The sequence below is a fragment of the Brachyistius frenatus genome, unplaced genomic scaffold, assembly GCF_029030835.1.
Source record: "Brachyistius frenatus isolate BFR_SWC_R1_liver_20210118 unplaced genomic scaffold, ASM2903083v1 Contig_35, whole genome shotgun sequence".
In the NCBI taxonomy this organism is placed as follows: Eukaryota; Metazoa; Chordata; class Actinopteri; family Embiotocidae; genus Brachyistius; species Brachyistius frenatus.
This window is the reverse complement of record NW_027210634.1, coordinates 2,483,492-2,505,357: the sequence shown is the minus strand read 5'-3', so window position 1 is coordinate 2,505,357 and position 21,866 is coordinate 2,483,492. Positions and strand designations below refer to the sequence as shown.

The window sequence follows — 21,866 nt, the reverse complement described above, 5'->3', positions numbered from 1 at the left end:
AAATAAAACATTAAGTGAAAAAAGGAATATTTATTTGACAAGGTCAATACATTTAAAATAAAAATTAAAAAAACACTTGCCAGAGAAGGTTCAGATTCACCCACACACAATACAATGTATTACAATGTAATTAATAAACCAATTTTAAAGTTGTATTCAAGTTTGTTTCTGTTTGTGTTTTGGAAACTTAATATACAACGTATAAATACATAGTTAAAGTTAGAATAGATAATAGTATATACAATTATGGTAAAAAAAATAATTTAAAAAAATAGTTAAAAGGAGGAACTCGTCCCGTTTTCATTGTGAGATTTAGTTTAAAAAGATCTTTTAAACTAATCTTTTGTTTCCCATTTAATTTCCGTTTTCCTGACAGTTCTTTTATTTTGAAAATTATCACGGAAAGTGGGACTTCCGTTAGCTTGACGCCGGTCTTCTGTGATAATAGAGGCACCGATTCCTCTGGAAAAACCGGCCAGATTCGGCATTTTCCTGCCGGCAAACTGTCTAACATGAGAGATAAGAGGACTTAACGGAGACCAACGGATCTGCGGGGCTTGAGAAAGGTAACATGAACCCCTAAATGTCCCGGTTTGTCCCGCTTTAACAGCTTCACCCAGAGTAAAGCCTGCTAACGGAAGCTAGCCGCTGCTAGCCCGACCACTTTCCTTTGATTTCCCCCAAAATGTCGTTTCATCCTCAGCTCGACCCGCAACAATGTCGCTTTTGTCTGAGCTCCCCTTTGTGTATCGTCACTCAGCATCCCGCTGTGACGAAATAAAAGCGTCAGAATGAGCCGTTAATCAGCTGACAAGTAAAAACAGACATACTGGAATATTTCTGGGATTTTAGCAGGAGTCATTGAAATCTCGCGAGACGATATGAGAGCACCTGAACGTTTTAAAGAACGTTCACTGAAGCGTTTTCGTGTGTTGACGTCATTTCTGAGAAGTTTTAACGATTTTATTCTCCAGAAATATGACTCTGTCTTTTAAAATGTCCGCTTATTTGAAGTTTTTAAGCATCACTGAATACTTTCAACTCAATTTTTAGTTGTTTTTTTTGTTTTGTTTTTTCAGTTGCAACATTAAAATGTTTTGTGTTTTATAGTAAATAAATTCAATAATGTTTGCGTGTTGTTCAGATGTTATTGTAACGTGACGATTGTATTGATTATTTATTCTCTCTCTGCAGTCTTCGCGATGCTCTCTCGACCATTGACTCTCAACGAAAGTGACGACAGGGGGCGGGGCTTGACAGCGGTGACTCCGCCCCTTGCGCTCCCATTAGCTGATGAGGATGAGGAGGAGACTCAAGCAGGTGTTTGTTTGTTTGTGTTTGATCAGCTGTTTGTTTACATTTATGGCTCCACGGTAACGACTGTTTCTCCTCCTCCAGGAGTTTTCTCTCCTCCTGCTCCTCCATGGAGCTCTTCTTCCTCCTCCTCTTCATCTTCCTCTCCTCCTCTGCCTGTTTCCCCCCTTTTTCCTTCTGACCCTGCTCCTCCTCATCCTCTCCTTCATCGTCACTTTAATTCTCTCCTTCCTCCTCCTTCTCCTCCATCTTCACTCTCTTTTCCTCCTCAGATCATTTCTTCTTCTCTTTCTACCTCCTCTCCTCCATCCCTCTTTTCTTCACCGCCTCCTTTTCCTCCCCTTCCTCCTCCAGCTCATTCTTTCACTTCTCCTCCTCCTCCTCCCCCTCCCCCGTGCTGCTCCTGCGCCTCCCTCCTGCCTCGCCTCCTCTCAGCTCACCGGTTGGAAATGCGGCGCCTCCTGCGAGGAGCTCTAGCCTCCCTTGGCCGACGTCTGGACTCTCTGGAGAGGAGAAGCAGGACGAAGAGGAGGAGGAAGAAGAGGAGCACGCAGACAGGAGAAGAAGGAGGAGTACCCTCTTCCGTTGGTGAGTTGTCAGCTTCGTCCTTCGTCTCCTCTTCCTGCTCCTCCTCAGACTGTCTGACAGAGGTCATGTGTCGTCCTCAGGTTCACCTGCCTTCACCTCCAGATGTTGTAGCCCCGCCCCACTCCCACCTGTCACCACCTCGTATTCTTCATCATCGTCGTCGGACAGTGACAAGTCGCCCACTCCTCCTCTCTCCTCCAGTTTCATCCTCTCAGAGAAGAGAAGGAGAGAAGAGGAGGAGGATGCCAGCAGGAGGCAGAGGAGGAGGAAGAACCACAGAGGAGGAGACTTTAGTATTTTTCCAGAAAGCAGAGAAGAAGATGAAGAGGAGGAGGAGGATGGGAGGTTTGTGGGGCGGATGGCGGTCTCCTTCAGAGGAGGAGGTGCGGAGGAGGAGGCGCCACTCACTCTACACAAGTTCAGCCAGAGGAAACGCAGAAGAAGAGAGGAGAGAGGAAGCAGCCAATCAGAGAAGGCCATGGTTGTCAGGAAGAACGGTTACCGAGCACTGCACAGGTGAGCAGGCGAGAGCCCAGAGAAACAACCAGAGAGGACACACACACCTTTAATTTCTCCTTTTCTCCTCCATGTGCAGCTCCTCCTCCCGGCATGCCTTGCACCTCCTGCCGACAGCTCGGAGTGGTCAGACCTGCAGCCAATCAGAAGCCTTCACCGCATCCTCTGGCCAGTGGCGTTTTTCTGACTTCACCCCTCCCCTCTCACTCTCCTCCAATCACAGTGCTTTCCGCCTGTGGCTGTGCTCCTCCTCCTCCTCCTTTAACCACGCCCCCATGCTGTGCCTGTCAGCTTTTGCTATGGAGGTGATGAAAGAATCGGTGAGGGGCGGAGCTAGTTGGAGTCCCCTGAGGCCTCTAAAGGACTGGACGGCTCCGCCCAGCCTGAGCAGTGACCACTGGTTGGTCAGCATTTTATTTAAATATCTCATTAATATTCATAAATGTTCTAGCTGATTTTTAATTTTCTCATCTTTTGTCCACAGTTATGTGCGAATGCCGACACCGAGGTAATTATTAAAGATCCTAACGCTGAATTTATTCTTTTACTTATTTATTGAATAAATCACACGTTTTATTTTGTAAATCTGCTTTTGTGTCCACATTACTCTGAGCACTTTAATGTCTATTTAAAAGTTTTTGTTTGTGAGAACAACAATTAAAAACACAACTGTGTTTCAGCCCAGCATTTTCCGCCCAGCGACAGCAGAAGAGGCGGGCCAATCACAGTGCTCCTAGCCTCCACCTGCCCCGGCGACGAGCCCTGCCCCTCCCTGCGTGTTCAGCCAATGGACTGTCGGCTCCGCTCCCTGCTGGCCAATCAGCAGCTGGCTCAGAGTTTCTCAGCTCCAACGGAGAGGTGAACTTTTTTGATCTTCATTTTTTAACCCTTCATTTTTCCTTCCTCTCTGAATAATCCAGAATTTTTCCATCCAAAACCAGAACCGTTCCTGCCGACCGAGATCTGTGCTTATTTTCTACTCTGCTTTGCTTTGTTTTATGACTTCTTTTCACCCCAGCGCGGTAAACGAGTCTCGCAGATCCGAATCCGCCGGGCATCACCACGAGAAACGCCGCTCACACCCATGGGATTGCCAAAGGTCAAAAGGTCAGGAGGGTGGGAAGCAGAAAGACCGTTTAAAATCAATTGAGATGTTGAAATGTTGATCGTGTACATTTTTTTCAGGTTAAGGAAGAAGGAGTTCAGTCTGGAGGAGATTTACACCAACAAGAACTACAAATCTCCAACTACCAACAGGTAAAAACTACAAACGTAGCCAACAAGTAAAAAAAAAAAAAAAAAACAACAGGTAGTTGGTAATTTTTGGCGTTGATCAGCTGAGATGGTTGAAAGGCCGTGACCTTTCAGTCAGCTGTGAGCTTAGTCTCGCATCACCCTACAGGACAGATTCACTCTCCCAGCATGCTCTGCTGTCGTCCTGCAGGAGTCTGGAGACAATCTTCGAGGAGCCTCGGGAGAAGGACGGAGCGCTGCTTCTGATTGGCCAGCAGAGGAGGCGCAGGCTCCTCCTTTTTCCTGACTTCACTCAGCCCAGGAAGAGGAAGAGGCCACAAGGTACGCTGCAGCTTGTTTGTTGTGTTCATGTTCCTGTTTTCTATTGATCGGTGATTAGTTCTATTGATCAGCGCTGCCTACGTGTGTGTGTTTTAGGAATTCCTGTTGCCATGTTGCCGAGGAAACGGGGGGCGGCTCGGCGACACTGCCTCGGCTCGGGTGACGATGACGCGGACCTGGACGTGATGCTGGTGGAGCGACTGAGCGCGCTCGAAGACTTCCTGACACGTCAAGGCCTGGACGTGTGAGCTGTGACACGACTTCCTGTCAGCTGACTAAAGGCCAAATGAACAGAGCTGCTAGCATGCCCGCTAAGCTGCGTTACCACGGTGACATGGTCAGCTAGGTGGTCTGATGGGTGGGTTTAATTCTGTTTTCTTTTTTTTTTTTTTGCAGTGTACTTGAGGTTTTTAATTTTTTTACAGTGTTGGATGATGAAATGTGAAAATCTCCTGGAATATTTAATTTTTACAGTGTGGATGATGTCACTTGGCCACGCCCCGTGTGACACACATGGCATGCTTTGTTTTGACTTTGTGTTTTAGTTCAATATCAAAGGTGACCCCCCTCCGCACACACACACCCTGTCTGTAGTATTCTGTGTAGTACCGTGTAGTACTGCAGAGTAGCTGCTGGTTTTTAAACTGTAAAATATATTTCTGATGAGAATGTGTCTATTTTTGGAACAATTAAAATTTGTTTCTGCTGAGGAAGTTTCTGCCTTTGTTTGTCAACATTTACATGTTTGAATATCTCTGACCTTTGACCTCTGTTACACCCAACAGAACCTGCTCCAACAGTCAGCTGTCGGTCTCCCTCCATATGTCTTTACATTTCATTTAGCTGACGCTTTTATCCAAAGCGACTTACAACAATTTAGGGTTCAGTGTCTTGCTCGAGGACGCCTGGGCACGTGGACAGGAGGAGCTGGGGATCGAGCCACCAACCTTTCGATTGGTGTGCAACCCGCTCTACCGCCTGGGCCGCAGCCTCCCTTGTCTGTCCAGACTACCAAATTGTGAAGCTGACCTCCGACCTCTTGGGATATAAAACGTCATCATTTCATCCCGTCACACATTTGTGTTAGAATTCTGGAGTGATTTGAGGTCGCCGTGACCTTTGACCCCCAAAATCTAATAAATTCAGCGTTGGGTCCGAGTGACAACAGTCTTCATGGTCTCTGGTTTTATATCTGATCTTCATGGTCTCTGGTTTTATATCAGGTTTTGATGGTCTCTGATTTTACATCCGGTCAGTGGTAAAAACAGTTGAACGGGACTGAAGAGGATCCGGACTCTTTCACCTGCAGGGAGCGCTGATGCCGTGCCTGGTTACAGTTTACCATTAAAACTCGGCGAAGAAGAGTTTCCCCACTCCAAATCCCTCCTCGCCCGCCCCGTGACAACGTCACATGATCTTCCGCAGCGTGACGTCACATCAGCTGACTTCAGTCACAACAGAGAGGAAGAAGTCAAATCCTCCGTCGACCTTCGTCTCCGTGCTTCTTTTGACCGGTTCTTCCTCCTCCTCCTCCGACCCAACATGGCGAGTCAGTCTCAGGGGATCCAGCAGCTGCTGCAGGCCGAGAAGAGAGCGGCCGAGAAGGTGGCCGAGGCCCGCAAACGTGAGTAGCGCAGACGGCCTCGCGAGCCCGCCGCGGCCTGCACGCAGATAATCGTCCGGTAGCGGAGAAAATCCAAAACCAAAGTAACGGTGTGAGGCAGGAACCAGTAGAACCGTGTAGAACCGTGTAGAACCCAGTGCTATACCCGTGGTGGGTGCAGAAGTCCGTTAGAAAACCGGACGAGTTTAGAGATCCTCTGACGCTGCTCGGATTTCTTCTTGACTCAGAACCGAACCGGAGCCTGCTGTGAGCAGCCGAACCGACCCTCGCCTTAACCGGCTCACGGCAACACTCCTGACCGCAGACGTGACGTTTCTTCCGGCGAGTTTCTGACACAAAAACGGCAGACGTTTTTTTTTTTTAAAACGGGCTCTGGTTCAACCGCGGAACAAAACGTTTCATTCCGCGCGTCGTTTTTTATTCACGCTTTTCCCGTCGGTATCTGCTGACGCTGAGCATCATGGGATACACTGATGGTGTCACGTAAAGATGGAAATGTCTTATGTGTTGTTGTTGGTTGTTTTTTTTTGCAGGTAAAAACCGCCGACTGAAGCAGGCCAAGGAAGAAGCTCAAGCCGAGATCGAACAGTACCGACTGCAGAGGGAGAAAGAGTTCAAGACCAAAGAAGCTGCTGTGCGTACACCCTCCTCTTCCTCCTCATCTTTTTACTTTCTTCTTCCTTTCCCGTTTCCATTTCTTTCATGGTTTTACCGAGTTCATATTTCTCTTTTATGCTTAACCTCTTCGTTCCCCGCATCTGTGTGCAGGCTCTCGGTTCCCATGGCAACAGCGCGGTAGAGGTGGACCGTGACACGGTAGAGCGGATGGCTCGTATCCAGCAGAGTTACCACGGCAACCGTGAGGCGGTGCTGGGTGAGCTGCTGCGACGCGTCTGCGACATCAAGCCGGAGTTTCACATCAACTACCGTGTGGCCGGTTGAAGGGGCGTGGTCACGCATGAGGCGGGCGGGGTCAACGCGAGAGGGGCGGGGCAAACATAGGAGACATGAACGTTAGCTCTTTTAGCTCCGATAAAAGCCCAAACCGTTTTAGTTTGTCAAGTTTTAGTGACTCAAACTAAATTTTCTGAAATTTTGAAAATTTGGCACAATCTCATAACTTTTATTTTGAAGGTGCAAAGTTCATTTCTTCGTGTTTTCCTGCTCCGAAGACGAGAACCTAAATTAATGTTGTTGTTACTGTGCTGATGTTTACAAAATATTTATATATATCAAAATCAAATTTTGTTTTTTCTTTAAATCTATTGTGAATCTAACAAAATAAAAGTATTTCTTCACGATGTCAGTCAGGTTTGAAGGGAAAATCTGGTGTTTAAAGTCAAACAAAATAAAATTGACACGAGTGAAAAACAGTAAGTGAGCTGCTGATTGGTTGTTTTCTCACAACTCATCTTTGCTCTCAAACCTGATTGGCTGGAGAATATGAAACACTTTTATTGCGAAACTCTTGTCCACTTCTACGTTGTTGTTTTCTGTTTGTAACCATGTGACTTCTTCTTGTCTGTAAAGTGATGATGATAAAACAGAACATATTAAAGCGACTGCTGATTGGCTGAAACTGTGGGCTGCTGCTCTGTGATTGGTTGATATTTAAAGTTAAAACCAACAAGTGAACCTGGAATCCTGAAGGAGGTTCCAGGAGTGCTAATAAGCAAATGGGTATTATGGTGTGGAGAGCTGAGGATACCTTGAGAACCTCAGAAGGTCCTTAAAAAGGGCCTTTAACAAATACCGTGGGCCCTTGAGAAGGTTCCAGGAGTTCAGGAAGATTTGTGGAGCTGTTGAGTGTAACCGGGTCTTTTAAATGACAAGTTCTGGAACTGAAAACCAAGCAAAAACGGTAATTGTTTTACCTGGACTAGTCAGAGTGACACGGACTGGAACCGACCACCTGACCCAGACTGGACCGGACCAGACCACAGCAGGTCTTTGTCAGCTCAGATTCAGGATCCGCCCTGCTGTTGTTGCAGAACTGTTTCTGCGCCGCAGCAGCAGTTCCGTGTTTTTCTGCGTTACGCTCAGGAAATAATGAGTCACATATTTCTGTCTTTATTGAAACAGTTAAAAATAACAGAAGTTACATCAATAATAGAACCGAGAAACTTTTCAGGATGAATGTCTGTTTCTGTTTTTATTCTCCTTTATTTCGCTTTACTGTAACATCTCATGTCTGATTTCAACATGTTTTCTGGAGGCAACGCCTGAAAACGGATTTTTTTTTTTATTTGATCTCTAATGTTGAAAAGTACATTTACTATATTGTGCTTCGGTACGTTTTAAGGTGTATTTACAACACACACAACACGTGACGAACTTATGATACGATAATTTCTAGAGATCGGACAAAATGACTGAAACAAGTGTACAGAATAATTTAAATGAGCTTTAAATCCATCAGTCTGCTGGATGAACATGAGAAAGACGTGATGACAGTGTGACCTGATGGTGGCAGCGTTGTAGTTCACACCTCCGTGACGTCATACTTGTCGGGTTATCCACAGACTCCGGTTCAGTTTCAACTTAAATTCCCACGAGTCTGTATCACCTGTACCTGTATCTTCATCATCATCTTCATCATCATCAGGCCTGACTAAAATTCTTTAGTTTGTCCTCAACATTCAAGTGTAATCAATACATGTGATTGTCGGAAGTTAGTGTTTTTCAAAACCCCTCTAATTTACTAAAATATATTCAACCTATCAAAATATTAATCTCAGGGAATTCTACATTTCTGGTTCAGACTCTTCAGACACCAGAAAACCAGACGTCAGGTTGATGATTAAAGTTCTAAAGTTTTGTTGGTCACGTGGAAGAAGGACAAAAGAAACTTTTTATTGATTACAAACAAGCAGCTTTAATAAACTTCTTACCTCACCTGATTGTACCTGATCAGTTCTGGATAATTCTGAGAACTTTAGTTTTAGCTCATGAGCACCTCGTTTCCATGGAAACTGACCAGACCCCAGTGTCCTCACAGCAGACGGTGCTGACAGGTTAATCTATTTGGTTCCATCAATAACCAGAACCAGAACAATAGGAGTGTGTCCACTGTGACACTGAAGGACATGTGGACGTGTAGAGCGCCCGCTGCTGGTTTCAGCAGCACTGAGGACCTTTAATTCTCCGTCAGTTTATGACATAATACTCCTCGGCTGCTGTTATTGATCATCTTTTTACAGTATTATGTTGGTGGCTGATAGAAAAACTTTAAATTATGCTTAAATGTTTCTTAAAAAAAATATATATATATATATATATATTCCTGTATTCATATATTGTCTGTATCATGGGTGATTTAATTCAATTTAATTACATTTCAATAATTGAATAGAATTGAATTTAACTTTTTGTCTTCACGTGCGCCAAGAGATCACATGACTCCTCACTACCAAACAGCACTTACGTGGCTCCCCCAAAGCCCCGCCCATCATTTCTAGGCTCGGCTTTTGATTGGTCCAAACCGTGAAACGTTCTCCGAGCTCCTCCTCTGTGCCTTGCGGAAAAACGTCATGACGCCAGCGAACAGCGGCAGCGGCGGAGCGGCGGTGAAGAGGAGCGAAGGAGACCGGAGACTTTCCTCTTCTTTCTTCTCTTCTTCTGTTGTGTTTTCTGGCCGCGGGTTGGTTGCGTGTTTTGGAGTGGAGGAAAAGGAGAAGAAGAAGAAGAAGTGTCGGATCATCCTCAGGTGAGCTCGCCGCCTGGTTTTGTGTTTTGGTAACTCTGTGACCTCTGCTGCTACACGCTAGCACATTATTGGCTACTGAATAAAAGTCCCTCGAAAAATGTCACAGTTTAAAGCTCTTTTTTTTAAATTATTATTATTATTATTTTATCTGAAAACACACGTTCGAATCCGAAACCCGGACCGGTTTCAGAACCGATCAGGTCTCGTAGTAAATTCAGATTGACGAGAGTTCACCTGCAGAGTCCTTGTTCCCGTCAACCCTCACTCTTCGTGAATTGAGCTACTTTCATCTCCGCCGGCGACCCCGTGTGTGGGGGGGGGGTTCAAAAGAAACGGGCAGGATTTAAGGGCATTGGGTTCACGCGGTGATCGGTGGATCAGGGCACACCGATCACAGGGCAATTTGTGCGCTGACGGAACAGTTGCAAGTTAAAGTCCACCGTGCGCGTGCACGCGAGCATCACCTCTCCCGGCTACCTGAGTTGCACCGTGAGAATGGATGTGTTGTTCTGTCTTGCTTTTCCTCGTGAATCAGATGCCTGAAAGATGAACAGATGAAAGTGACAGAGGAGCAGAACCAGCTGAGAACAATGAGGCAGTGTGAGAGAACAAACAGCTGCAGGTTCACTTGAACTTAGAGCAGCGACAGAGCGGGAAGTGACTGCAGAAACAAACGAGGCTTTTAACAGCGAGCCAACAACAACACGAGAGGGAACCCAAACACACCCAACAGAGCCAAACATACCTGACAACAGAGCCAAACACACCTGACAACAGAATCAAACACACCTGACAACAGAACCAAACACATCTGTGTAGCGATGAGGACCTGGTCTCCCGCAAACAGACCGGTTCTGGTTCTGCGTTGTGGCCTGACAGTCTGCAGTGGACCAAATCACAGTTCCTCCTGAACGCCGAGCAGCCCGCACGCACGACTGCCTGTGTCGTAACCACGAACTCGGCTGTTCTGTTGGAAGGCAGCGTCGTCTGCATCGGAGACGTGGCCCACAAGAACCCGGAGACATGGATGCCAGCGACCCAGACGACAGACGTGGACCACAAAGACCCGGAGACGTGGATCAGCGGCTTCGTGAACTGTCTTGATGAACACGTGTTTTTTCTTCTTTTTTTTTTTAAACATACTGGAAAACATCAGCGCTCTCGACCAATCAGAGATGTTCAGCCCTCTAAGCCCCGCCCTGACAGTCCAACCTGGAAACGTGACGTGAAGACGATGAACACGTCTGAACATCAGAACAGAGAAACCGGTCAAAGGGTTCAAGTCTTCCTGTCGATCCTCAGCTTCTCATTGGCTGTCAAACAGCATCCTCACAGCTAATCAGCTGTCTGATAATCATGTCAGCCTCTGTTGGCTGACGCTGATCTGTTATCAGTTTTTATTGGCTGTTAAAGGCTCATTTGTCTCTCTCTCTCTCTTTGTCTGTTCCAGTGCCTGCAGTGCTCGGTCGCCCCTCGTTCTCCTCCAGGTAAGACGTCTCGACTGTTCGAAAATTTTCAAAGAAACTTTACCAGGTAACAGCCAATCACAATGCAGGAGACTACAAGATGCAGGTGGATGACAGGAGGTGAAGAGGAAGAAAGTTCTACTTTTATTTTGAAAGTCCTGTTTCCTTCGCAGAGAGCTCAGGCTGATTGATCCATCAGTGATCAAACTGATTGATCAGAGGAAGCTTCAGCTGCTTTTCAGGTGTGAGACAGCACTTGAATACGTGAGGTATTGCCATGGATACAGTGATGTTCAATGTGTGTGGGCAGCTCCAGGCTGCGGTCCATCATGGGTAATCAGAAAAACATCAGTAATCACTGTGAGTCTTGAAATCAGACAGATTCTCAGGCAACTTCTGAAGCGTCTGTTCCCTTGGAGTTTTTTTCTGAAAGGACATCAGGGATAATGACATGAACAGGAAGTACAGTCACCGAGTCTGAACATCCGCGTTTCATGTCTCTAACCATTTATCAGCTGTTGGAGGACCTTCATCCCCTTCACCTGCGATCAGTCTGTTATCATCAGGAGACACGCCGACCAGGGGAGGTACACGTCTTATCAGTCTGTAACCAGGACATGAACCTGCAATCATATCTGTCAGATCAGACCTGATGCAAGTCCATCAGGTCTGAAATAATTATTAATCAAAGAGAGAGAGAGCGGGCAAAAGACACTGGATTTGAACTCAAAGTGATGCTGACAGGAAACGGGAAGTAAGTGTTGCCGACGGCGATGACCGACCTTACAGTTAATGTTAATGATGCTGTGATCTTATTCGCTGATGGAAAACAGCAGTACGGAGCGCTCTGATTGGCTTGTTCTGGCTCCTGTAGCCTCGGGGCCTGACAGCCAATCGGATTAAAGCGGGCTGTCTGTTCTGTGATGTCAGGCCGTTACCGCGGTTACGGCGCTGGGACGAGCCCAGTGGCCGCCGTGATGTCACCGGTGTTCAGTCTCTCTGTGGATGAGTCGGATCAGGGAGCGCAGGCGGGTAGGAGAGTCTTCTGTTTATTATTATTATTTAAAACTGCACCTGATGAAGAAGAAGAAGAGAAGTTTTTACTCTGAGAGTTTGTAAATAAACTTGTACGATATGATATTCATCCAGCTGATTTCATACGATTCTAATAAATTAGGTTTTCTGTCGCTCATTTGGGAACTGTTGAACTGTTTCTCTCTGTAATGTTGTAGTTCACAGTGTGACCTGATGGTGGCAGTGTTGTAGTTCACAGTGTAACCTGATGGTGGCAGTGTTGTAGTTCACAGTGTGACCTGATGGGGACAGTGTTGTAGTTCACAGTGTGACCTGATGGTGGCAGTGTTGTAGTTCACAGTGTGACCTGATGGTGGCAGTGGACACTAGAACGAGATGGCAGCAATGACTTTAGTTCTGTTTTTTTCTAGGGGGAGGAAGTGGAGACATGTCGTCCATCTTAGTCTTCAGTGTGTGGTTTATATTCCAGCTGACTGTCACCTTGAACGATGTGTAGTGACCGTAGTCTGCCAGCAGGTGGAGCTGCTGGAGTTTAGAGATCTAAACTCACACACGAAACGCATACGTTCGGATCCAGTGTGAACTTCTCTGGACTGACAGTGAAGCGACCAATCACAGAGCAGCGTAGAGTCCTTACAGCTCATTCAGTCCAGCACCAGCCCTCCTGAAAGTTCAACTTCCCTGTTTACAGCCCCAAAGCATTGTGGGAGCTGCAGTTCCAAAACTCAGAGCAGAGTTATACCAACAAAAAAAAAAGACAAGGCATAATAATAGTAATAACATTCATATTTATATTGATAATGAGTTTTGTTTCCTGGCAGCCATGAACCACATGGACCACATGAACCACATGAACCACAGCACCATGCCAATGGACCACCACCAACATCACACCATGACTCCGTCCACCAGTGGTGGACATGACCACGGAGGAGGAGGAGGGGATGATGGGTCCCATGGGGGAATGGTGAGGGGTGGAACTTATCACTGCCACGTGCTGTGAAAGGGGCTTGTACATGATGTCATGCATCTAACTGTGATGTCAGCTTTCATGCCACTGTTGTTGTTGCCTAGGTGATGACTTTCTACTTCGGCTACAACAATGTGGAGCTGCTGTTCACCGGGCTGCTCATCAACTCACCTGGAGGTCAGTGGGAGGGGCCTAATTAACTTAATTACATTTTTCATTAGGTCAGGTTATTACGCTCCTATTAAACCAACCGGTGAATCTCCCTGATTTACCTCGTTTTCCAACCTGATGTCTGGTGAGACATTTCTGCGCTGCCTGTTTGAATTCATACTGAGCATGCTCACCAGAGTTCTATTTAGCTCTATGCTAACCTGAAAGGAGATAAGAAATTGTGTGCAAACAATCTACACCCTGATGAAATGCATAATAATGTAAAGTTTCTGGTTGATTTTTTATTATTATTATTATTATTATATTTTCAACTTTTAGATTTACTTTTTTGTTATATTTTATTAATACTTAAAAAAAAAAATCTGTTTTGGTTTTGTAATTTTTTTTCAATATTTAGAGCTTCATATTGTTTGTGTTGTCATTTATACTTGTATGATTTCACACGAATTTATTTATTTATTTCTGAGAACATTTATTTACCCCCGCCCCGTCCTTCTGTCGTCCAATCAGAGATGGTCGGGGCGTGTATAGGTGTCTTCCTATTGGCCGTCCTGTACGAGGGGCTGAAGATCGGTCGTGAAGCGCTGCTGCGTCGCAGTCAGGTCAACGTCCGCTACAACTCCATGCCGCTCCCGGGGTCTGATGGGACGGTGCTGATGGAGACGCACAAGACAGTCGGGTACGTCGCTAACGCTAACAGTTGCACACACAGCAGGATATGGTGGAGACGCTGAGGGTGGAGTTGAAGAATTCAGACTTTTATCCACTTCCTGTCAGAAATTTTAAACTAGAACTCGGTGGATACCGGACGCTCTTGATGTTGTCATGTTTACTGTTAGCTCAGTGACTGACAGTCACTATTTGGAGGAGGCGGAGCCTCCTGTTGGAAGAAAGCCCCGCCACTCAGGATTGTCTCTGAGGTAACTGTCCTGGTTTAGGTTCTGGTTCTTGTCTTGGTTCTTGTTCTGAGATGCTCTGATCAGACTGACATTGATGTTTGATCGGTGAATTTGTAACGAGCGGCGGCGGGCTCTGATTGGAGGATCTCACCACAGGAAGTCATTTGGGATCTGTCTTCTTCTGCAATATTAATTCAGGTCTTACCTCCTCTGGTGGATTTCAGGTGTCTGACTGGACTCGAGAACGTCCTCTCTCTGTTTCCTGTGTTGGGGTGCAGCGCCTGCAGGTGGCGCTCTGCTCTGTGAAACCGGAGCCTATGCTAACACTAACCAGGAAGCAAACAGGAAAAATGTTGAAATGAGGTTTTAGCTCTAATGCTAAAGGCTAACGTGAACGAGCAGCTAAGTCTGCAGCATTAAAAGGAGACTAATGCTAACTGGGACCACTGCTAACACCATATTCATTCATACCACCTGCAGTATTTTAGTTGGCTCACTGTTGGCGTTATTAACTTTTATCCTCGTTTACAACGTGGTAACCTTTTGAAGCTACGTTTCAGCTGACGGCACCAACGCCAAAGATGAAATTGTAGTGTACCGCGTTAACACCCAACGGTCACAAAGAATCACATCTTGACTGCTAACAAACCTCGCTGGACTATTTTTTTTTTTTTAAATAAAGGGAACTGCTAACGTTAAAGGTTGCGCTAACACTTAATATCCTAAAATGCCAACGCTGCCGTTGACACTAAACCTTTTATTCTCGTCCCACCAGGCAGCGGATGCTAAGCCCCGCCCACTTCATGCAAACCCTATTGCACATCATCCAGGTGGTCGTGAGCTACTTCCTGATGCTCGTCTTCATGACCTACAACGGCTACCTCTGCATCGCCGTTGCGTTCGGCGCCGGCATGGGGTACTTCCTGTTCAGCTGGCGGAAAGCGGTGGTCGTCGACATCACGGAGCATTGCCATTAGCCGGCGTGCTAGTTGGCGTTATATCTGCTGATCACAATCAACTCGTGCTAAACCGACACTTTCCCTCTTGTTGGCACGCTGCCGACGTGCTCGTAGAACTAACAACAAATTAAATCGGCACAGAAAACAACACACTAAATTCCAGACGTTACTGGGTATCCATGGTAACGCCGCGTCACACAGTAGGTTATCTTACAAACTAATCAAACAAGTTAGCGATAATCCTCAACGGGACTTCCTGTTGTTGTTTTTTTTTTTTTTTTTTTAATAAATAAATATCCCCTTTATTAACTCCTGCTGGTGGGCAAGTCAGCCAATCAGCGCGCGTGTCACCTCAGAAGTTTCTGATTGGCCAAATCACCTGATTCTGTCTGTTGTTGTTGTTTTTTTTAGTGCCATGATAACTGGAAGGTTAGCTGGCCAAATGTTAGCATACATAGCTCACATATACACTTCTTCTCTTAGTTAGCAGCTCGTTAGTAAGCCACCAATCATCAAACGGCATCGAAGCAGTTCATAAAATCATTAGGATGTCATTTATTTTGAAATGTTTCAGTGCAATTCTTTGACGTGATCGTAAAAAGTTTTTGTTGTTGTCCAGACTCGAGCGGACCATCGTCATGAGGTCATCAGCCGACTCGCAGGAAACAAAAAACATAATCAAATGTTGTCATCAAAACTTTAGATGTTTGGATTTTACTGAAAGTCTGTTTATGTTTTAATGATCAGTTTATACAAAAAAACAAAAAAAAATCCTCCCATTAAATTTTCCAAGAAAATATGTGTTTAAAAGATTTTGGGGGGGGGGATGAGCTGGCCAATCCGAGCTCAGACATTTGATTTAGACGATAATATAAATAAAAACTTTCAGATTTTAATTTCCTCCGTAAAGCGACTATTTTTTTGTTTGTTTATTTTTTAATTTAAATAAACATCACGAAACTTGACACGTTAAATTGATCGGCCAGTTTCTATTTTTTAACTCATGGACGTTTCCACGGTCACCGTCGGCCTTAAAGCCGCCGCCTGCTGCCTTACTGTGTTCGACCTTTAGGAGGTGCTGTTCAGAACCTGGAGCCTCGATGTCTCTTCAAGACCTTTGTGTTTTCGTGTTGTAGTTAACGGAGTCTCTTTCAGCCAATGAATGGGTCAATTATGGGAAAGTCATTGTAATGTTGTGATTTTTTTTTTTTTAATTGTTTTTAAACAATTCACACTGAGATGGGAGGAGTTTACATTCTGGACCAATGACATTACAGGGACAGATCAGTTACTGGATTTCTTTGCAGCTGCACTGCGCAGCCATAAGTATGTGGACAGTCTTGTCCACAAACAATATAATAGGTGTCTGTATACTTTTGGCCACGTGTTGATAAAAGGTGTCCACATACTTCTGACTATGCAGTGTGCCTACATGAGGTGTCCACAGACTTTTGAGCGGTGTGTGTCTCAGCAGGTGTGTGTGTCTCTGTGAATCGACTCGTCTGATCGTCAAAGTTTTATGATGTCATAAGTATGTGAAGGAAACTGTTTTATCTGGATGTAAACATGTCGGGAAATGCTGGAATCATTTAAACAGAATAAAGTTATTTAGAAAGTGTTTTGTCGGCTCGTCTGTACGCAGCAAACGGTGAGTAACGGCGTCGGCGTCAGACTGCAGGACGTCAACGGGAAAATACAGAAAGTGTAGAACAAATAAAGAAAAAAATACAACAATAATAACTACAAAAGACAGCTGAACGTGTTCATGTTGACAAATGAAAATTTAATGATAAATTACTGAAATTTGAAATTTTCAATTGCTCTTTACTCAATAATCACAAAGTAAAAACAGTTTAAAAATTTGTCCAACAGGTGACATCACGGTGAGGTTGATACTTGGGACAAATAAATAAATAATAAAAAAATATATATATATATATATATATATATATTATATTATTGCTTCCTGTATGCTGCTGTAGCGAAAAAAAAAAAAAAATTCCCCTCGGGGATTAATAAAGTAACTACCTAACCTAAAAACTCCCCCGTTTACCCCGCTGCTTCCTGCAGAGGGTAATCGGATTAAAACCGCAGGAGTGCAGTGGCGGGTCAGTGTGACGTCAGAACGTGATTGACGGACCCGAGTCGGTCTTCCGAGACGCAGGCGGCAGCACTGAGCTGTCGACACCTCCAGTCCGCCGGAAGTACAGAAGAGGAGCTGTGTTTCCGTGCGGCAGGTGGATGTTGTTTTGCTGGGTCAAATTGATCAGGACGAGCGATCCTCCGTTAAATCGTTTCTTTTCGTAGCGTCGCCGGGACCCGTCGGTGCTGAATTTGATGCCCTTCTCCGGTGCCCGTTAACCGGCTCTCAGTCACGGTCCCCCTCCCCCCCTCCTGCGCTCTGTCCTCGCCCCGACCCCGTGATGGCCTCCAAACGGCCAGACAGCTTTGACGGGCTCGGGTACCGCGGTCGCGACGACCCGTTGTACGGAGCCGGCTACCCGGTCAGGAGCGCCGGAGCCCCCGCCGAGCTTCAGCACCACCACTGGGTCACCACGCCGCCCGACATCCCCGGCAGCCGCAACCTGCACCATGGAGAGCGGAGCCCGCTGTACGACGAGAGGCTGGGAGAGCCCGGAGGTCCCGGAACCGCACCGGGCTGGGACGCTCCGCAGCCCGCTGTGCCGCCTGCTGGTAGGTCGGTGAGGGGGTGTTAGCTCGCAGGCTAACTGATTGATCAGGCTAACTGATTGATCGAGCTAACTGATTGATCGGGCTAACTGATTGATCAGGCTAACGGCTACAGAGCTAACGGTCTGAAGCTAAAGCCGTGCAGGTGTAAAACGATGATTAGCTCCCCTACAGGCCAAAATTATTAAAGCACAATTATTATTATTATTATTATTATTATTATTATTATTATTTTCATTACTCCCGTTAGTTGATGTTTGTTGTTTATATGTTTGTCTTGATTTGAGTTTTATATGTAACTCTTCATCACAAGTTTCGTGGTGACTTTGTTTCTTGTCGTTTCAGAGCAGCTCAACAGATTTGCTGGATTTGGAATCGGACTCGTCAGGTTGGACTTTTATTTCTGATCAATATCACTGTCGTGGTGCTGATTGACTGCTAAGTAATCGATCATGACTCGGACTTGACAGACAGGGGGCGCTGTGCTGTCACGGACTGTGGCAGAAACATGTTTTTTTGTTATTATTGATCAGGTGTCCATTCTGGCATTAACGGGAAGGATTTTCAAAGTAAAATACCTGAAATTAATTAACCAAGTTTGTGTGTGTGTGTTTGTTTGTGTGTGTGTGTGTGTGTGTGTGTGTGTGTGTGTATATGTTTGTGTGTGGCCGTGTGTGTGTGTGTTTGTGTTTGTGTGTGTTGTGTGTGTGTGTGTTTGTGTGTGTGCGTGTTTGTTTGTGTGTGTGTGTGTGTGTGTGTGTGTGTGTGTGTGTGTGTGTGTGTGTGTGCAGTCTGTTCACAGAGAACGTCCTCGCTCACCCCTGCATCGTGTTCCGCAGACAGTGTCAGGTATCCTCCGCTGATTGGCTACTTTTCCGTCTGTTATGTTTTTATTTTGTAAACCAAACAGGAAGCAGCTGTTAAAGGGCCGCTGTAGAGGTTTTATTGCGCATGTGTGCTTTGTCTGAAAGTTATTGATCAGATGAAATCATTCGGATCGGCAGGATTTTAACTTCTTGCTCGTTTGTGTCCCTCTGATTGGCTGCCTGTCTTAGGTCAATTACCGCGGTCGCTGTTACCACCTGACTCCGTTCAGCGCCGTCGCCGTCATGTACACCATCACCAAGGCTCAGGTGACGATGCAAACTGATCAATAATCAGAACATCTCATACGTACAGCAGGGACGGATCAATATACTGATTGATCATATTAAATATAACTGACAATAAGAGGCTTTCAAGCTCAGTCACTTCTAATTGATTGATGGATTGATTATTGATCGATCGATCGATCGGTGTTTTCAGGGTGTGAAGGCCATGTGGAAGGGGATGGGCAGCACCTTCATCGTTCACGGCATCACGCTCGGAGCTGAGGGCATCATCAGCGAGTTCACGCCGTTACCACGGTAACCACACAGTATGGCAATAGCCCTTACACAGCTGCAATACAGTGCCGGAGGTCAGAGGTCACCACGGAGGGATGGGGAGATACTACCGCCACACATGGATCTGTTTTAATGGCCCTGTAACTTGTGCATTATTATTAGTACATGTGAGTATTTTTACTGTCAGTGGTGTCACAGTGTTGTGTTTGTGTGCAGGGAGCTTCCTCACAGATGGAGCTGGAAACAGCTGGCTGGACATTTACTGCTTAAAGGGTCAGTTCATCTCTTCTTCTGCTGATTTATGTTGTTTCTTCTTCTGCTGATTCATGTTGTTGTTTGTTTGTTGTTCCTCTGCTGCTGCAAAACACTCCGTCTCGTCTCTCGGCAGGTTGACGGCAGTCGTGGCTCTTCCGTTTTACTGCGCCAGCCTCATCGAGACCGTCCAGGTCCTGATCATAATCATTGATTATTGATTGTAAATCAGCTCGTGTGGCACGCGGGTCGTTTGGCAGCCTTTCTGGAGCTTTCGACGGTCTTCAGCGTCTTCAGCTGCGACCGACAGAAAGCTCCGGAACAGCTGCTCGATGCTGTGCAGATCGATTGATCAGCTGACTGATTGATCAGGTCACTTCCTGATGCTGATTGGCTGCCTTGTGTCCCCAGAGTGACATCGTGCGGGACGATTCGGCGTCCGGGCTGCTCGACTGCATCCGTGAAGGCCTCACCCGGCTGCTGGGGGTCGGAGCTCCTCACAGCCGCCGCCTGCTTCCTCTCAGCAGCCTGCTGCTTCCCACCGCGCTGCACGCCGTCCTGCGCTACGCCATTGCCGCCTCCGTCCAGCGGGTGGCGCTCTGGCTGCACCAGCGGGGAAGGAAGAAGCGGGCCGACCCGTCCAACCCGCTGGACGCCTACTTCCCCGAGCTGGCGGCGGCGTGGGCGGGGTCACTGGTGGCTGACGTGGTGATGTTTCCTCTGGAGACGGCACTGCACCGCCTCAGCCTGCAGGGCACGCGCACCATCATTGACGCCACCGACGGAGCGGTCGCCGCGGGCAACGGCGGTAGCCCGCTGGTCCTGCCCGTCAACACGCAGTACGACGGCTTCTCCGAGTGCCTGCACGCCATCCGCCGCAAAGAGGGCAGGGCCGGCTTCTACCGAGGCTTCGGGGCGCTGGTGGCGCAGTACGCGCTGCACGGCGCGCTGCTGGCCGCCGCCAGGACGCTGCTCAGGCTGCTGCTGCTGGACACCAAGGCCAGCTAGGGCGTTACCGTGGAGATGCGGCATCACTTCCTGCTGATGTCGGCTGACACCACGACAACAGGACGTTTGTTGATGAAGTGAGACAAAAACATTTAAGTAGAAGCACAGTCCTCTCATCTGATTGGCTGGGAAGTGATCAAGTAACTGTTTCCAACTTTTCACATGGGAACATCCTGATGACATGAGCACCATAGCGACCACCTGGGTGTCCAAAGAAACCACAACCTAGCAGCCAGAGAACCAATCACACTGCTCCTGAAACCCCGTTACCCAGCAACCGCTTAGTAACAACACCAGTGACAACATCCGCCTGTTAGCTTCACTTTGCATAAAGACTGGCAGCAGTGGGATATGTTAGCCTAGCTTAGCATAGAGGCTGGCAGCAGGGGGAACTGTTAGCCTGGCTTAGCAGCGGGGGGGCGGCAGCTGCAGGTCTGATGGTGACTCTGAAAGTGTCTTTCACTTCCTTCCTGATGTCACTTCCTGCTTTTCAAATACAGTGTCATGGTGGTCTTGTGTCGTCATGGAAACCTAGCATCGCTTCCCGTACCAGCATGAAAGCATGAACCTGTGTTAAAATACTGACAGCTGATTGGTCACCTGCAGCTGCTATGTATTAATCTGTATGTGAATATATATACACGGATAAACACGTAAACAAACACTGCTAAATACACACAGATAAACATAAAATTAAAAACAGATAAACATACCCAAACATAACAGCAAATTTCCAACCGTTTGTTTATTTGTATAAAGTTGTAAAAATAAAGTTCTATGTATTAAAAAGTAGATTTAGATTAAATTATTTGTGATCAATGTTCAAATCCAATGATTTCCAAAATAAATGTCAGGAAATAAAAGAAAATTCTTTGGTGTAAAAACCATTGATTTAAAATTAATAAATAGAATAAAGCAGATGATAATGTGTTTTTCGTTATTTGTTTAAATGTTGGAAATTTATTCCGTAAATTTATTTTCATGTGAAATAAAACTGTCTCCATGACAACAGACGCTTCCTCTTGTTTTAATGATGGTTACTGTTTTGTTTTTGCATGACCTCAATTTTTAACACCGTGATTCTGACCGCAGGTTAAATTCAGCTTCACCAACACAGCAGTTTTACCAGAACCAGAACCAGAACCACTACATGTCATACACGCCTCGCAGACTCCCAATAAATCAGACTCTTGATAGAACACAAAGTTGTTGCCATGACAGCAGATAATGCCTCAAATCTGGACGTGGCGGCGAAGAAGCGACAGATTCTAAAAGATGGATGCTTCACACACACACACATTCAAACCGACACACAGAAGAAACGTTTTTATGATGGACACCCAAGATTTGTTTCACACGTTCAGGATCTGACCACACGTGGAATATAAGTCAGTCGATTTGTTCAGTCCGGGCAGGAGAGCCCGCCCCAAGTCACTTTGTTGACAGCTCGGCTTTTCATGTAAAAGCGAAGATAATAAATAGAAAATATATAAAGAAATAATGAAAATGCTTTCTTATATTTTATTTGTATTCATATTTCTGCATCGAGTTTCTTATTTTTCTACAGATTTATTTTCTATGGCGCTGCGATGGAACAACCTTAATCAAAAATGTTTTAAATGGATGATTATTTTTATTTATTGTAAGATTACTTCATTTTAAATTATTGTACTAGTTTTGCAAATGTTGACATCACTTTTAGTTAGA

The 21,866-nt window shown here is 45.9% G+C and overlaps 4 protein-coding genes across 4 annotated transcripts; all 4 read left to right on the top strand.

Moving 5' to 3' along the window:
- The first annotated feature begins 416 nt into the window (after positions 1-416).
- On the top strand, positions 417-4,702 carry LOC138622274 (uncharacterized). The gene is made up of 11 exons (XM_069700939.1): positions 417-566; positions 1,195-1,320; positions 1,399-1,902; positions 1,983-2,418; positions 2,498-2,818; positions 2,903-2,926; positions 3,099-3,276; positions 3,437-3,525; positions 3,604-3,675; positions 3,863-3,993; positions 4,090-4,702. Exons 2-11 carry the CDS (start codon positions 1,203-1,205, stop codon positions 4,239-4,241), a joined length of 2,025 nt encoding a protein of 674 aa, XP_069557040.1. The 5' UTR covers positions 417-566; positions 1,195-1,202; the 3' UTR covers positions 4,242-4,702.
- Positions 4,703-5,415: 713 nt separating this feature from the next.
- Positions 5,416-7,196, top strand: atp6v1g1 (ATPase H+ transporting V1 subunit G1). The gene is made up of 3 exons (XM_069700940.1): positions 5,416-5,617; positions 6,151-6,251; positions 6,386-7,196. The coding sequence occupies exons 1-3, from the start codon at positions 5,536-5,538 to the stop codon at positions 6,557-6,559; spliced, it is 357 nt and encodes a 118-aa protein (XP_069557041.1). The 5' UTR covers positions 5,416-5,535; the 3' UTR covers positions 6,560-7,196.
- A 1,968-nt stretch (positions 7,197-9,164) lies between these two features.
- Positions 9,165-16,441, top strand: slc31a1 (solute carrier family 31 member 1). Its single transcript, XM_069700937.1, has 6 exons — positions 9,165-9,323; positions 10,774-10,810; positions 12,646-12,791; positions 12,899-12,971; positions 13,476-13,644; positions 14,640-16,441. The coding sequence occupies exons 3-6, from the start codon at positions 12,648-12,650 to the stop codon at positions 14,839-14,841; spliced, it is 588 nt and encodes a 195-aa protein (XP_069557038.1). The 5' UTR covers positions 9,165-9,323; positions 10,774-10,810; positions 12,646-12,647; the 3' UTR covers positions 14,842-16,441.
- A 571-nt stretch (positions 16,442-17,012) lies between these two features.
- On the top strand, positions 17,013-21,168 carry slc25a46 (solute carrier family 25 member 46). The gene is made up of 8 exons (XM_069700936.1): positions 17,013-17,517; positions 17,860-17,902; positions 18,306-18,363; positions 18,570-18,647; positions 18,820-18,920; positions 19,116-19,172; positions 19,288-19,345; positions 19,563-21,168. The coding sequence occupies exons 1-8, from the start codon at positions 17,247-17,249 to the stop codon at positions 20,157-20,159; spliced, it is 1,263 nt and encodes a 420-aa protein (XP_069557037.1). The 5' UTR covers positions 17,013-17,246; the 3' UTR covers positions 20,160-21,168.
- Positions 21,169-21,866: the final 698 nt, after the last annotated feature.